At 48.9% G+C, this 13985-nt stretch overlaps 6 protein-coding genes across 6 annotated transcripts; 3 read left to right on the top strand and 3 right to left on the bottom strand.

Annotated features, from left to right (window-relative positions):
* Positions 1–1321: 1321 nt before the first annotated feature.
* On the top strand, positions 1322–3037 carry FIESC28_01027 (uncharacterized protein; the record flags this gene model as incomplete). The annotated part of the gene is made up of 3 exons (XM_031155178.1): positions 1322–1431; positions 1495–2863; positions 2915–3037. 3 exons carry the CDS (start codon positions 1322–1324, stop codon positions 3035–3037), a joined length of 1602 nt encoding a protein of 533 aa, XP_031020769.1.
* Positions 3038–3290: 253 nt separating this feature from the next.
* On the bottom strand, positions 3291–4837 carry FIESC28_01026 (uncharacterized protein; the record flags this gene model as incomplete). Its single annotated transcript, XM_031155177.1, has 4 exons — positions 3291–3681; positions 3831–3956; positions 4016–4184; positions 4237–4837. 4 exons carry the CDS (start codon positions 4835–4837, stop codon positions 3291–3293), a joined length of 1287 nt encoding a protein of 428 aa, XP_031020768.1.
* Positions 4838–6188: 1351 nt separating this feature from the next.
* On the top strand, positions 6189–8316 carry FIESC28_01025 (uncharacterized protein; the record flags this gene model as incomplete). The annotated part of the gene is made up of 3 exons (XM_031155176.1): positions 6189–6339; positions 6432–7812; positions 7866–8316. The coding sequence occupies 3 exons, from the start codon at positions 6189–6191 to the stop codon at positions 8314–8316; spliced, it is 1983 nt and encodes a 660-aa protein (XP_031020767.1).
* A 344-nt stretch (positions 8317–8660) lies between these two features.
* On the bottom strand, positions 8661–9203 carry FIESC28_01024 (uncharacterized protein; the record flags this gene model as incomplete). Its single annotated transcript, XM_031155175.1, has 3 exons — positions 8661–8839; positions 8892–8963; positions 9041–9203. 3 exons carry the CDS (start codon positions 9201–9203, stop codon positions 8661–8663), a joined length of 414 nt encoding a protein of 137 aa, XP_031020766.1.
* A 2037-nt stretch (positions 9204–11240) lies between these two features.
* Positions 11241–11776, top strand: FIESC28_01023 (uncharacterized protein; the record flags this gene model as incomplete). Its single annotated transcript, XM_031155174.1, has 3 exons — positions 11241–11296; positions 11377–11669; positions 11721–11776. The coding sequence occupies 3 exons, from the start codon at positions 11241–11243 to the stop codon at positions 11774–11776; spliced, it is 405 nt and encodes a 134-aa protein (XP_031020765.1).
* Positions 11777–12370: 594 nt separating this feature from the next.
* FIESC28_01022 (uncharacterized protein) lies at positions 12371–12722 on the bottom strand (the record flags this gene model as incomplete). The annotated part of the gene is made up of 3 exons (XM_031155173.1): positions 12371–12399; positions 12459–12500; positions 12563–12722. 3 exons carry the CDS (start codon positions 12720–12722, stop codon positions 12371–12373), a joined length of 231 nt encoding a protein of 76 aa, XP_031020764.1.
* Positions 12723–13985: the final 1263 nt, after the last annotated feature.

Raw genomic sequence — 13985 nt, 5'->3', positions numbered from 1 at the left:
TAAAAAAAAAAAAAAAAGATCGATCTCGACACAACCCAGGGTAACAGGTATGTACTTTACTCGATTCAGACTCGCCCACGTACAATAAATATCGGCAACTCAAATCATGTACCGATTTCCATCTTTTTCTTCTGTTCTGTAGAATGTCCCTGAGTGGATTCTCGGCAATCTCGTGCCGGCAAATGGTAGAGTTAGATAGAGCATCTCAACTACAGAGGCATGGACATGGGCATGGGCATGAATCAGACAACACGAGTATCCAGCTTGTCAGTCCATTTTCGCTGACCGAACCCGAAATTCACAAAAGATGAGTCGAGACTGGGGCTTCTTTTTTTGGTCTCTTATTGGTTCATTCTGCGGGCCAGAAATGGTCAGATGACTGATTAATTACCTCCGTTGGTGATGCAAATGCAAATGCAAGTGCAAATGTCCTCAAAGGGTAATGAATCCAGAGAGCCAGGTCTAACTAAAGAACAACCACAGTCATAAAACCCTTAAGCCACTTACTGTATGTCTGGAAGCTATCTCGAACTCTGTCCGTGCTCTCTCTTTAGCTCGATGATCACCCGTGCAACTAGTTCATTCCATTCGACCTCGTGTGCGATATGCGCTTCGTTATTGGCGCATGAGAATTATCCTATACAATATTAAATACTAAATCATTGATGAATGCAGAGATTTTTCTCTCAAGTGAGGGTATTTGTTTCATAATTGACACCGCAGTTAACCTCGTTCATTTGGTGGTGTCGTTCCATTTCATAATGGCGTAAGAACTGCATAATGCATTAAAGGGAATAGGGAAAGTCGCTGTTGGTCATGAATTTATATCCATATCCTTGCACTGACTCCCAAAGTGACCACTAACAGAGATCCTTGTCATACCAATTAGAACCTTGAAGTTGTAGACTAATAATGGTGGCAGGTAAGCAACAACAAGACAAGACAAGACAAGACAAGACAAGACATACAAAACTAAACTTGTACCAAAATAAATCAAGTAGTGCTACTATAAACATCGGTCAACAAAACCTGTGAGTAGCGATATTGCTTCAATGACTCTTTATGAATCATACGGCGTACAAGCACACTACAGGTAAAATACCCGCTCGGATGCAGCGAATGAGCTTACATGATTTTTGTAAATTCTAGAAAATTAATAGAAGACCAAGCCCATTAAATAAATAAAATAGCGGAGATAAATATTTTTGCCCCGCGATGCCCCTCCTTCCACACAGCTTCAATCACTGTCCCAGATACATTACTGCCACTCAACTACGTGAATATTATATTTCACGGCCCCGCGGTGCTCTACCAAGTAACCATGGGCGCCCAACAATCTTCCGAGAGCTCCAACGCTGGTGGCCCTGCTCCTGCTGCAAAGACATGTTACTACGAACTGCTAAGCGTTGAACGCTCAGCTACAGATGACGAGTAACCCTTCCCATACCGAGCTACTCTCTGTTCTGTCTCTTGTTACTGACAGTCCTCCCACAGAATCAAGAAAGCTTATCGCCGAAAAGCTCTCGAGCTTCATCCCGATCGCAACTACAACGATGTCGAAAATGCTACACGCCGTTTCGCTCAAGTACAGACCGCTTACGAGATCCTGTCCGACCCGCAAGAGAGAGCATGGTACGACTCGCACCGAGACGCCATCCTGAGCGGCCAAGATGCCCAAGACAACGGCGGAAATCCCACTACCTTCCGAAATGTGCGACTCACCTCCGCCGAGGAGATCATGAGCTTGATTCGCAAGTTCAACGCCGCTGTACCCTTCGACGACGAACCAACAGGCTTCTACGGAATTTGCAGGGAGACCTTCGAGCATCTGGCTTTGGAAGAGGAGGTTGCTGCCGACAACGACGACCTCGACGTGCGAGACTACCCGACTTTTGGTTCCTCCGATGACGACTATGACGATGTTGTGAAACCCTTCTATACCGTATGGGCTGGCTTCTCAACAGTCAAGTCATTTGCTTGGAAAGACAAATATCGTCTCTCTGACGCCCCTGATCGCCGAGTGCGTCGCTTGATGGAGAAGGAGAATAAGAAGATGCGCGACGATGCCATACGAGAATTCAATGATGCTGTCAACTTCTTGGTGGGCTTTGTACGAAAGCGCGATCCCCGATACATTCCCAACTCTCAAACACATGACGAGCGACAGGCTTCACTGCGCAACGCTGCTGCTGCTCAAGCCGCTCGATCGCGCGCTGCAAACCAGGAGCGCATGGCTTCTTTCGAGGTACCCGAGTGGGCGCAAACCCGCTCCGACGACAATGGAGCAGAAGGTGATTTCTCCGAGTCTGAGGAGGAATCCGAGGTCGAGATTTTGGAGTGCGTTGTGTGCAACAAGAATTTCAAGAGCGAGAAGCAACTTGAAGCACACGAGAAGAGTAAGAAGCATATCAAAGCCGTCCAGCAATTGCGGCGACAAATGAAGCGCGAAGGTGCCGAGTTGCAACTTGACGAGATATCATCACCCAGTCAAAAGGCCGCAGGCAAGGTCGATCAGAACGAAGACGTCGAACACGAGAATAGTACGCAAGATGCTGCCTCAACCAAAGCTTCCCCTGTTAATGAGGCTGCGCCGCCCTCAGAAAATGTTTCGTACGAGTCAACACCTGCGGATTCTGCGGACGCTTCAGACGACACCGACTATGCACCAAGAGACGTTGTCGCAGAGAGAATAGCTTCTGCCAATAAGTTCGAGTTGGAGGATAACTTGAATAATGAAGACGATTTGTCTGCATCTGTTCAAGATTTATCTGTCGACGAACCAGCGCAAGGCAGGAAGGTTGGAAAAGCGAAGGCGAAGCGTGACAAGAAGGCCGCAGCTGCAAAAACACAGCAGGAAGCTACAGTACGTTGATTCTGCTACAAATTCATTGCTATATACTCACAAATATCCCAGCCGGTGTGCGGAGTTTGTGGGGAGTCATTTACTTCCAGGACCAAGATGTTCGCGCACATCCGTGACGAAGGACATGCTGAACTAAAACCAGTAACTGGTGGTGGTAAGAAGAAGAAACGATGAACGATCTCGCACGGATGAGATACGTGCCGTATGCTATCATCTACCGCGCAATACGAATGCACCGATTCGAGCTACAACCGCCGGACGGGACACCCCTAAACCCACATCGATGCGTCGAGGGAAGATGGAACTTCATAAGAAAATTCGTTCAGGTCAATTTCATCGTCTATACCAAGGACACAAGCCTACCTGTCCAGTAAAACCGGCTGCATACAAATATACCAAAACGCCGAGCCCTATACCCAACCCAACCCTATGCCTCATGAATGGTATCCGCATCATCATCATCGCTCAACGTTTCAACTTCATCAATGGCGCTTTCCCGGCCCTCGCTTGAGCCTCCGAGAACTGCGTTTCGCTCGGCTATGTGTATGATTGACTTGCCTTGCACATGCTTAACTCTTCGCTTCAACTCCTGCCAGTCACCTTCATTCTGGATCAGGAACCCTATCAGCATGCTTGGGTCCATCTCACGGACATGGATGCGACGCAGCCGAGGGGTGTGGCATGAATCGATCTCTTCGCTTGTATATTCAGCGGGATCTTCGTGGTATGGCAGAGCTGGCCGTGTATGGTGAGGGTCAAGATAGAAGAGGAAAGATCCTTGCGCGCCGATGAAGTAGTGGGACGAAGATGGACGACCGCTGCGCCTTGTCAATACATTGGATACGTGTGATGGGAGGGTAGTACTTGCCCTGCGATTCCTACAGATTGCGGCATCTGAAGAGCTGCAATAAGAGCTTCCCAATATACATGTGTGATTTTATCAATTCCCAGTCGAGTTCCTACTAACACAAGCGTGGGGTGGAAATCTTCGCCTGACGGTTTCGCAATCTTCATAAATTCGTCCTCGTAAACATCAGGTCCTTCACCCGTGGAGTAGACTCTGATTGAGGATTCATGGGAGTTGGTCAATGCCCTGTAAGCATATCTGTCAGTTTCACATTGGCGATGCTGGTGGGTAGATGATTTCCATACTGTATACAGCGGGCGGTCGCTGAGGGCCCGAACCACTCGCCAGGATATTTACCACAAGCGCTGGCGCCATGCCGAACGAAGCTATGGATAGAGTAGGGGGCTCTCGGGTCGTCTGCGAAGTCTTTGAGTATACGACATTCTTCTTCTATTGATTCTCCCCTGCGCCAATCTTTTATATGTTAGCCATGCGACAGAACTATGTGGTCGGTACGTGAACTTACCTCTGCCTAAGCGAACCATGGCTATGGCGTTTGCAAGTAAACTTTGTCCTGATCGTATCATACATCCCCATCCACTATCCGAAGAAAACGGACTCTGGTCTCCAAGTTGGGATTTAAGTCTCATGGATAACGACAATGCAGATGCAGCTTGTGGGTTCGTTGATCGGGGTATGGGCTCGAACTCGGATCGGTACGTCATCCATATCTTGGATTCGAAGTCGTTTATAAAGCCGTATGGCCATCCTCCATCGTTTGCCGGGTCATCGTATGCTAGTGATGATGAGAAGCTGCTCGATGTCGAGTCTGGAGGCGTGGCGGGTGCATTTGTTGGTGGGTTGGGCGGTCGAGCTATCTCGGGACCTTGTTGAGCTTGAGCTTCGGCTTCCACTTCAGCGTCAGCTTCCACCTTTGGCGCCGATGGAGGAGTTTGTGGCTCGTGGTCATCGTCTTTGGGGCTCTTCTTATCGCTGATCCGATAGGAGCGTCCTAAACACCAGACTGGTTGATCGTGGGCGACATCGTTGGTAGGCTCAGGGTCCCAGAACATTTGCACGATTCGTCGATAAGGTCCTAGGTCAACGTTGGCCATGGCTCTTTCCATGTTGACAGGCAGTTGCAATATATCAAACTACCATCTGCGAATCTATTTATTTGGATGGATGTAACCGAAATGACATGTGTACAGGATATACAGGCGGTAATAGTTCCTCAACAAAGAGGCAACTTTGAGGTTGAGAGGCAGCAGACAGTTAACCTAAGGCAGCCTACGGGACGCGGGCAGATGGGCAACAGGGTCCTGACTGCCTCTAGCAGCAGTTCAGTGGGGAGTCAGCTGGGGCCGGCGGACGGCGGGGGATACCAGCAGCTTGTGACTCTTAGCCGGAGGTACTCTGTAGTGGAGGGCCTTTGGGATGACAAAAAATGTCGATAGTGATAATCAAGGTGTTAATATTAATGAGTCTAGTTAGCGGATTGTATGGCGGAGAAGTGGCTTAGTTATCTCTTATCCTATCATGCCCGAGCTTCCCTTTCTGGTACCCCCTTGGAGACGGATAGACCGCCTGAGGTGGGTTTTGCGATAAGAGTGGAACTCTTACGCACGCGATATGGAAACAGGTGCACGGGCCACTCGTGATACGCCTCGACGTCAGAATCTCGGTATGAGATGGAGAGCTGAGCTCGAGTTTTGATAGACAATCACAGATGGAATTGGCTCATTCAAGACAATATCTTAATCTGTATATAGCTTTACACGTAGAATAACGCGTTTTTCGCGATACTTAGCAGTACCGGAGAAATTTGTATAAAAGTTGGTTGATCGAATAAGTGTAAGCTATTTCGTTCCAAAGTTCAAACAATCTCATGAAGAATACAGCATAAAAACAGTAAACAGCAACATTTAGTAATACAAGATCCAGATATCACCAACAACGTAAAGAAAAATTCAAGCGATAATCCCAAATCAAACAAACGGTCTTTCAAAGCAGTTAACACAAAATTGGTTGAGAAATGTGAATCTTGATTTTCTGATGTCCTGTTGCTCTTTCCCACCCTATACCAACAAAAGTCGTCGTGATGATGATTCACGATACGTACCGCAGCCCACAACTGCCTGCTAATCCCTGTCCAGTTTCAAACATTAGACCCGCCAAACACGGGCATGCAACGCCACATCTTTTCTCTGCAACACTATCCCAGGCTTCCATGACACTTATCGATAGAACCGGAACTCCACCGAATTTCTTCCGGACCAATCCACAGACTGGCAGCAAGGAAAGTACACGGCGGGGTGACTCGCTTGTTTGCCATCGACAAAGCTCTGTACAGTACTGATACCCGTCCATCAAACAGCCCAAATTTTAGGGCGCTCGACCTATCTGTATATTAACTACTGATTGCCCCATCCCGCTGTTACAATTGCGCATCATGAAGCGTGCCTTCTCCTAATCACTATGGCTAGAAACAAGAAGGGAGCTCCCGCGCCCCGTGGCGCAAAGAACACCAGGGGCGGCCGAGGAGGTCGTGGGGGAAGAGGATCTTTTCGCGGTCGTGGAAATTATTCATCTACGCCACCGCGAGTCAATTTTATCAGAGACGAGAGTGGTAAGATCTATTGAGATGTCGAGTTGCCGAAGCAAAGCGCATCGCCGGGCCGGACGTACATGATTGAATTAAGCAGAGTTGACACGCCGCAGTTGGATTTACACTCGCCGACGAAGCCCGCTCGACCTCGCAACATGATCACTCAGCTTGGGGAAATTCTAGCTTGCGGTTACGGCCAGTCACATTCGTGAGCGCTGGCCCTAGTGAACCGCTGAAGTTGCTCGAGGACATCATCGACGAAGGGAACGAAGAGCCAGAAACGACCGAGATAAATCAATCAGCCGAAGAAGAAGCCGACGCCTACAGCGAGCAAGAGGACGCCGATGGAAGCGGAGAGGATGAGTTCATAGGACCAGATGATCTAGAGGAAGCACTCCAAACAAAAGACATCCCCAAAGATGACACACCTGATGCGCCATGTTTTTTCTTCGATCTGAAAGGGGATCAGTCACAGGAGAGAGGAGGTAAACCAACCGTGGAGATACCCGACCGACCTTCCTCGAGAAGCAGCACCTCGAGCGACGAGGTTATACTTTTCAAGGGTCGAGGCGCCCCAAGAAAGCCTGAGCCTGTACCACAGCCTGCACCTGAACCTGTTATCAACATGATGCAGATGCAAGCAGAAATTCGAGTCGTTGAACAAGCTATCACCACCGAGCCTATACCATTGGCACCATCGCCAGCACCCGAGCTACCCACAGAACCAGCGCGGAATAAGAGGGCTACGAAGAAGGAAAAGAAGCAGAAGGAGCGTGAGAAGCGCAAAGAAGTCGATCGCGTGAAAGAAGAAGAGGATGCCATCCTTGCCGACTACATTGCGAATCTGAAAGAGAACACTGATGTGGACGAGTACTTTAAAGAATTGATTCAAGGGGGGATGGTATCTGATGATGATAGCGAGATGTCTACACCGTTCGACGCCAACGACGACGACCAGAACGAACCCGACGGGGATGAGTCGGACGCAGAGTCAGAGGAGGATCTCGAAGCCGCGAACAAAGACGACATGCCCAGCGAGATTGACGATGAGACACTGGCTAGATTGATTGCTGGCCACGAGTTGGGCTATGACCTTGGGATGGATGATGTAAATTTTGGAGATTCTCTGAGTGACTCAGATTCGGAATTCGATGAGTCCACCAAGAAGGCAAAAGCGCAACAAATGCTCGTTGACGACTTCGACGTGATGGACTGGGATCGTCCCAGTCTGCGCACACGCAAGGGCAAGGGAGCAAGAGCTCAAATCAACTTCAATCTATCTGATTCCGAACTGGAAGCAACGCTTCAAGCGAGCTGGAAGACCGATCGCCTTAAGAAGTCGGAGCGCAAGAGACAGAGAGAGGAGATGCGTGCCCTCGGCATGCTGGGCAAAAAGGCCAATCCCGATGATCTTCGCGTCAAATATCCAGATGGAATGAATATGGAACAAGTTGGAGATGAAATGCGAACATTTATGATCAGTGGCGACGACCAGTTAGTTCCCTTCCACCCTAGCAAAGCCCATACAGCTGACTTACACTTACCAGGCTCATCTTGCCCCCGATGGACAACCATGCTCGCAAAATAATACACGAGCTGGCGAACAAGTTCAAGATCAAGTCCAAGTCGATAGGTAAAGGTGACCAACGAAGACCGACGCTATATCGAACTGGACGCACACTCCCTTTTGTTGAAGCAACATTCGACCAGGCCTTTAACCGTGTCAATCGGAAATATCTCCCACGTCTAGATAAAAAAGGTAAGAAAGGCAAGCGACTGCCGCCGGTTCGCGGCGGGACCTCTGTCGCAGCTGCCACATACCAGGATGGTGAAGTTGTCGGCGGCGCAGCACCCGAACTTGGTGTTGAGAATCGTGGAAGAGCCATGTTGGAGAAAATGGGTTGGAGTATGGGAACGGCGCTGGGCGCAACGGATAACAAAGGCATCATGCAGCCTGTGACGCAGACAATGAAGCGATCCAAGGCTGGTCTGGGTTAGATAGATAATGGTTAGAGTCAAACAACGTTCACCGACACTGCAAATAAGATTGTTGGAATTGATTGAAGGGAAACGAACACATGTAATAGAAAGGATTGGGACGCAAAGCTAATGTGCACGAATTCAATTTATCGAGACCCTATTCTCGATGTTTATTGTACAACCGCGAACCCCGTTGCCCGTGTGTGAAGACATTGCCCCCAGGATAAAAAAACAAAACCATCCGTAACGCATTATGAGGCCCCTAAAACAGGGCTGGATCCCCGTGAAACCTCAGATTCATGACACCCTGATGCCACGCGTGAAAAACCAAATGCCCAAAACAAATCAAGCTATCAAACCACCTATTTCGTCGAGGAAGAGTACTTGGTGACAGCCTTGGTACCCTCAGAGACGGCGTGCTTGGCAAGCTCACCGGGGAGGATGAGGCGGACAGAGGTCTGGATCTCTCGGGAAGAGATGGTAGACTTCTTGTTGTAGGCGGCAAGCTTGGAAGCCTCAGAAGCGACACGCTCGAAGATGTCTAAACCACAAGTTAGAACAAGTATACCAAGTAATGGATCGTGAAGACATACCGTTGACGAAAGAGTTCAGGATGGACATGGCGCGGTTGGAGATACCAGTGTCAGGGTGGACCTGCTTGAGGACTGAAGATGTGAAGTTAGTATGACGCGTTTGGATGCGACACGCGATGAAGCGCGATTGAAAGCGGATTGAGACTCACCCTTGTAGATGTAAGAAGAGTAAGTCTCCTTGCGGGACTTGGAGCGCTTCTTCTTGTCACCAGAAGCAGCAGTCTTCTTGCCGGCATCCTTCTTCTCAGGAGCCTTGGAGGCAGTAGCGGGAGCCTTGGAGGCGGGCTTCTTGTCAGCAGCCTTGGGAGCCATTTCGAAAGATTTGAGAGGTTTGGTGAAAAAAGAAGTTGAGTGGCTGATTGATTCGGTTGAGTATAAACTCGTAGTTGTGGTAATGCGAAGAGATGCTGTTGTGAGATGGAAGTTGATGGCGAAACCAGAAGATCGGGGGGTGGGTTGGGTTTTTGTAGCTGGGCGCGTGTCGGTGTTAGCGGGTTACTGATTGCCTGGGGGGCGTGCGCACGCGTGCTTGCTGCTAGCGGCTGGTGGAGGTGATCTGGGCTGGGCTGCTGGGGAGGGACATGCCAGCCCCTCTTTTCCGTTGCTGCTGGTGAAATAAAAAAAGGATGATGGTTCTTTTTTTTTAATTGGCCCCGTTGTCCCTGCCAGCTTTAAATCGTGCCCCGCTACTTCCTTTCCGTCATCTTTTGATGCAAGCAAGCATATGCTTTTCGCGTCCTAGTAAATCCATACACTCATCGCGACTTGCTCCATTCATTCAATTCTTCTCCTTCCATCACCATCACCCACACACGTCCCGAACTCTCGCGTCTCAACCCGGGTCATTCTTCCTCTGCGCTTTCACTTCTTTCCTTTTACATATCACTTCACTTACCTATACATGCTTCCATGTTGTAACATATTGCTTAAATGGACCTCTTCTTCCGTAGATATCATCTAAAATTGTCGTATTGACCGTGTTTCCTCCATTTTTGACGTGATAATCATCAAATCCACAAGATCTGAACCCGTACATTAGTTAGATATGTAACAGCTCTGGACCCTCTGCACAAGCACAAGTCCGGCTCTCTATCCCTGCTCTGCGTACCCGCGCTCTCATCAACGCGTCCGCTCCGTATCCAAGACTCCGGGCTGCGACCCGTCTTTGCGGCGACGCATCACCACTCGGCTTCCGGCTTCTCGACGCCAGAAGCTCCCGTTCCGTTGCTTCTCTCCACATTCTCCAGCCGTACGAGTACCGAAGGCCGCGTCTCGTAGGGCTGTTGGCTCCGTCGTGGTCGTCCCTGAGACGGATCTCGACAAGATCTGATATCAAAAAGCTGGGGAAATCGATTTGTGGACCATCTGCACATGCTATATACGTCACAGCACCTTAATCTGGGGTTCAAGAAGCCAATTTGAAGTTCATTTGTATCTAAAGTACTAAATTTGGAAGATTTTAAGGTCATATACACCATAAAGTGGTGGATATGGGTCAAGTTCAAGTAGGAAAAAAGATGCAAAATGTGCCTTGATATGTCATACATGATTCAAACCTCAAAAACCGAATGGATTTCGGACCAAAATAGGTCAAAAAGAAAGGTCAAAGTCGAGACCAAACCAGAAGAATAACTTCAAACGGACCAGGTGGGTGAATCAAGTTCAAAAAACCCACGTAAAAGGAGTCGACTGAGCAACAACTGAGCAACCGGACCAAAACAGCTCAAACGAGATGAGATGGACGTGGTCAAAGAGCGCAAACCTGGGAGACTCAAAGTACCGGGAAAGAGTACTGATTGCAAGTACCCAACGTGTCCTCCAATCATTAAATCGCTCTGGACAGGAGGAAAAAAATGAACAGAGGAAGAAGATTGAAAACCCAGGGCGAAAAAATCTTGTGGTGCGAGCAGGGCAAAAACAAGAGCAGAATAACGCGCAAGTGATCTGGGAAGGGGAAAAAGGCAGCGCGAGCGCGAGGGCAAAGAGGTCCCCAGTCGGTTTTATTATTTCGCCGGGGGGAGACGGGAGTAATTGGAAGGGGACCCAATTATGATGCGAGCGCGCCAGGGGGGTCGATTTTATTTTTTAATGCACAGCTTGCCTGCTCAATTTTGCCACATCCGGCTAGCGCCAAAGCGCGTTGCTAGCTGCGAGTGATCTGGGATCAGAGCTCTGACGCGCGAAAAGTACTTAACCTCTACGTCCCCCGCCAACGTTTATCTCTTCCACTTCCCATCCACCAATTGTCATCACAACCAAGCTCTTCGACACTCTCATCCATCTCACTGTCTTTCAGACTTTTCTACTCACTTTTTTAAACACAACCCCCCCAACCTCACATCTTTCAAAATGACTGGCGGCGGCAAGTCTGGCGGCAAGGCCTCTGGTTCCAAGAACGCGCAATCGTAAGTCTTTATCTCCTTTCGCCTTTGAACGCGCTCTGGTCGCGTTTCCATTTGATCACAGGCTTACACTTTCATCTCAGGCGTTCTTCCAAGGCTGGTCTCGCTTTCCCTGTTGGTCGTGTCCACCGTCTTCTCCGAAAGGGCAACTACGCTCAGCGTGTCGGTGCCGGTGCTCCCGTCTACCTCGCTGCCGTCCTTGAGTACCTCGCTGCCGAAATCCTCGAGCTGGCTGGTAACGCTGCCCGCGACAACAAGAAGACCCGTATCATTCCCCGTCATCTTCAGCTCGCCATTCGAAACGATGAGGAGTTGAACAAGCTTTTGGGTCACGTCACCATCGCCCAGGGTGGTGTCCTCCCCAACATTCACCAGAGTAAGTTCATTGTGCTATCCCGCATTCTACTCGTACTAACGCACTTCACAGACCTCTTGCCCAAGAAGACAGGCAAGACTGGTAAGAACGCGAGCCAGGAGCTGTAATCGGGTCATTTGGTTCTGTTTTTCCATGCGATGGCAGGTTGTTTCGGTTGTCATGACAAAGGGGTCACGGTTTAAGGGTTTACACGGTTGCTTTTCATCAGTTTATTCGCGCGTTAGGGTTGTACAATAATCCCCCACGGCTATGGTCATGAAATAAGAATACTTCAAAGATCAACTTCATCTTCCACTTGTGATGTTTCTCATGCGACTTTCAACAACAATCCATTGGTAGTGATTGTATTCAAGTAATCAATGCAACAGGCAAGCACTCGAGCTGACTAGTCATGTATGGTTGGATTCGTGCCTTTTGAACAACGAAACTCGCTGTTAGCAAATGCACTCCCATGGTTGGGACACTTGACTAGCAATCAATGCAAGTCGCTGTTCATTTACCTCGCAAGTTATCGTTTTCCGTCAAGTGCTCGTAATGGGATGGAATGATCGACAAAATGATTGTTTGCTGACTTTGCTCGTCCCGCATCGGTATTTGGTTGACCAAATTTCATTTGATTCATGCTACAAACCCTTCGAGTTGATCCATATCCTCTATGTACATATATCTCCTTATACGGCCCAAATGATCCAGTCTCGTTTTTAGTGTCGGTTGACGGGGTGCGGGGGAGCTGTCCAGTTATCAGTTTCTGGGTTGCATATGGCCGGGGCTTTGTAGGCAGATACTCACGGTCGAGAACGGGTGATGGGAGGTTTCGCTCGTACTTGGAACCTGCAGAATGGCGTTAGCATGCTGAAGAAGTTCGCTCGCATATGCTCGCTGGTGTACTTTACCTCCAGGGGCTGTTGGAGGAGTGTAAGGATCGGGGTGCTTCCAGCTCTCTAGCAGCTTCTCCGTCTCGGTCAAAAGAGCCTGTATAGCAGAATGAGCTCCTGTTTCATCCTCGAATCGAAAACCGTGGACTAACCCTTTGATGCCGGGGATCGGTGACATTACGATTGGCCTCGAATAGTGAGCGAATATACAGAGCCTGGCCACGCCACAGGTGTCGATGGACAGCCCAATCCAGCGCCAGCTTCAATGAGCGGCGGTAGAGCGATCTGAAATTGATGCTAGTTAGCACATGTAGCTCGGAGGACACGGCAATCGCTGGTCTAGCGGGTTGAGAGGAGGTGATTGTTACTGACAGAGTAGCTCGTCGCGTCGACATGGTTTCTTAGGTGGTGAGAGCACGCGTGACCGGGCCCAGTCGAGAGAGGCTCCTCGCTATCGGGCAATTGGTCGGGTTTCGCGGGGATATCTGCCGTCTGGCGTTCGCTCGAGGGGTTCGTTGTTGCGCTGGCCGTCTTGATGGAGGTTAAGGCATAACGAAGAATGCCGACAATGACGGCAAAGATTTGGTGCCTTGGTGCCTTGTTCCGGTGTATAGCCGGGCAGATGTGCCTACCCTGCACACTGTTGCAGATTGACAGATCTGGCACAACTTTACAACGTTTCTGTATCTGGTGAACAAATGATATAATTTAGATCTCAGGGAGCTTGCAGTGTCTGCCAAATGGTTGGGTGAGGAATATCAGATATCTGAGGCGGTTATTCGTGAACTATGAATGATGCGGACGTACGTCTCATACTTCAGTATGATACCAGAACTTCGATTGATAAGACCGTAATTGTACAGCCACTTGGACCATGTTTTAGTCTTTCATATTCCAGGCAACAGTAGCTATTGGGCATACAGAGACTCCATGAGCCTAAGAACTGATAAACAACAAAATGGAGCTGTATATAATTGATTGCGGTTACTACAACAAGTGAATTAGTTTTATGCAGCACCTGATTGGCTAGCCTGAGAGCCGTTTGGTTGTTGACAGCTTGGGCCTGTCCGGGGTGACTTCCGACACTCCGACAGTACACAGCATGGTGCCACACTAAAGGCGTAGATAGTTGCATGTGTTATGCGACAGCGAATAATCTACCAATTCTGATCAGGGAGTCTACTGTTATCTGAATGCACGTCTACATGTAATCATATAAGCTAGACAGAGAACTTTATTTTCTATTAGAGGTTGTAATATTCTAGTTTACCTATCTTCCTCTTTAAACTGTAAGCCCAGGGTTAAATCCTTCTTCAAGTTACAATCGACAGCAACCTATTCCAGTGAAGTCAAATCTCAACAAATCAGGTGTACATAAATTATTTCAGTTGCAGTAGTTACCAATTGAAAAGAGTACTGATGACGTGACGTCGCGTACCTC

Source organism: Fusarium coffeatum (assembly GCF_003316985.1).
Source record: "Fusarium coffeatum strain FIESC_28 chromosome Unknown BRIP53273_contig_28, whole genome shotgun sequence".
Taxonomy (NCBI): Eukaryota; Fungi; Ascomycota; class Sordariomycetes; order Hypocreales; family Nectriaceae; genus Fusarium; species Fusarium coffeatum.
This window is presented reverse-complemented; position numbering and strand designations above follow the sequence as displayed.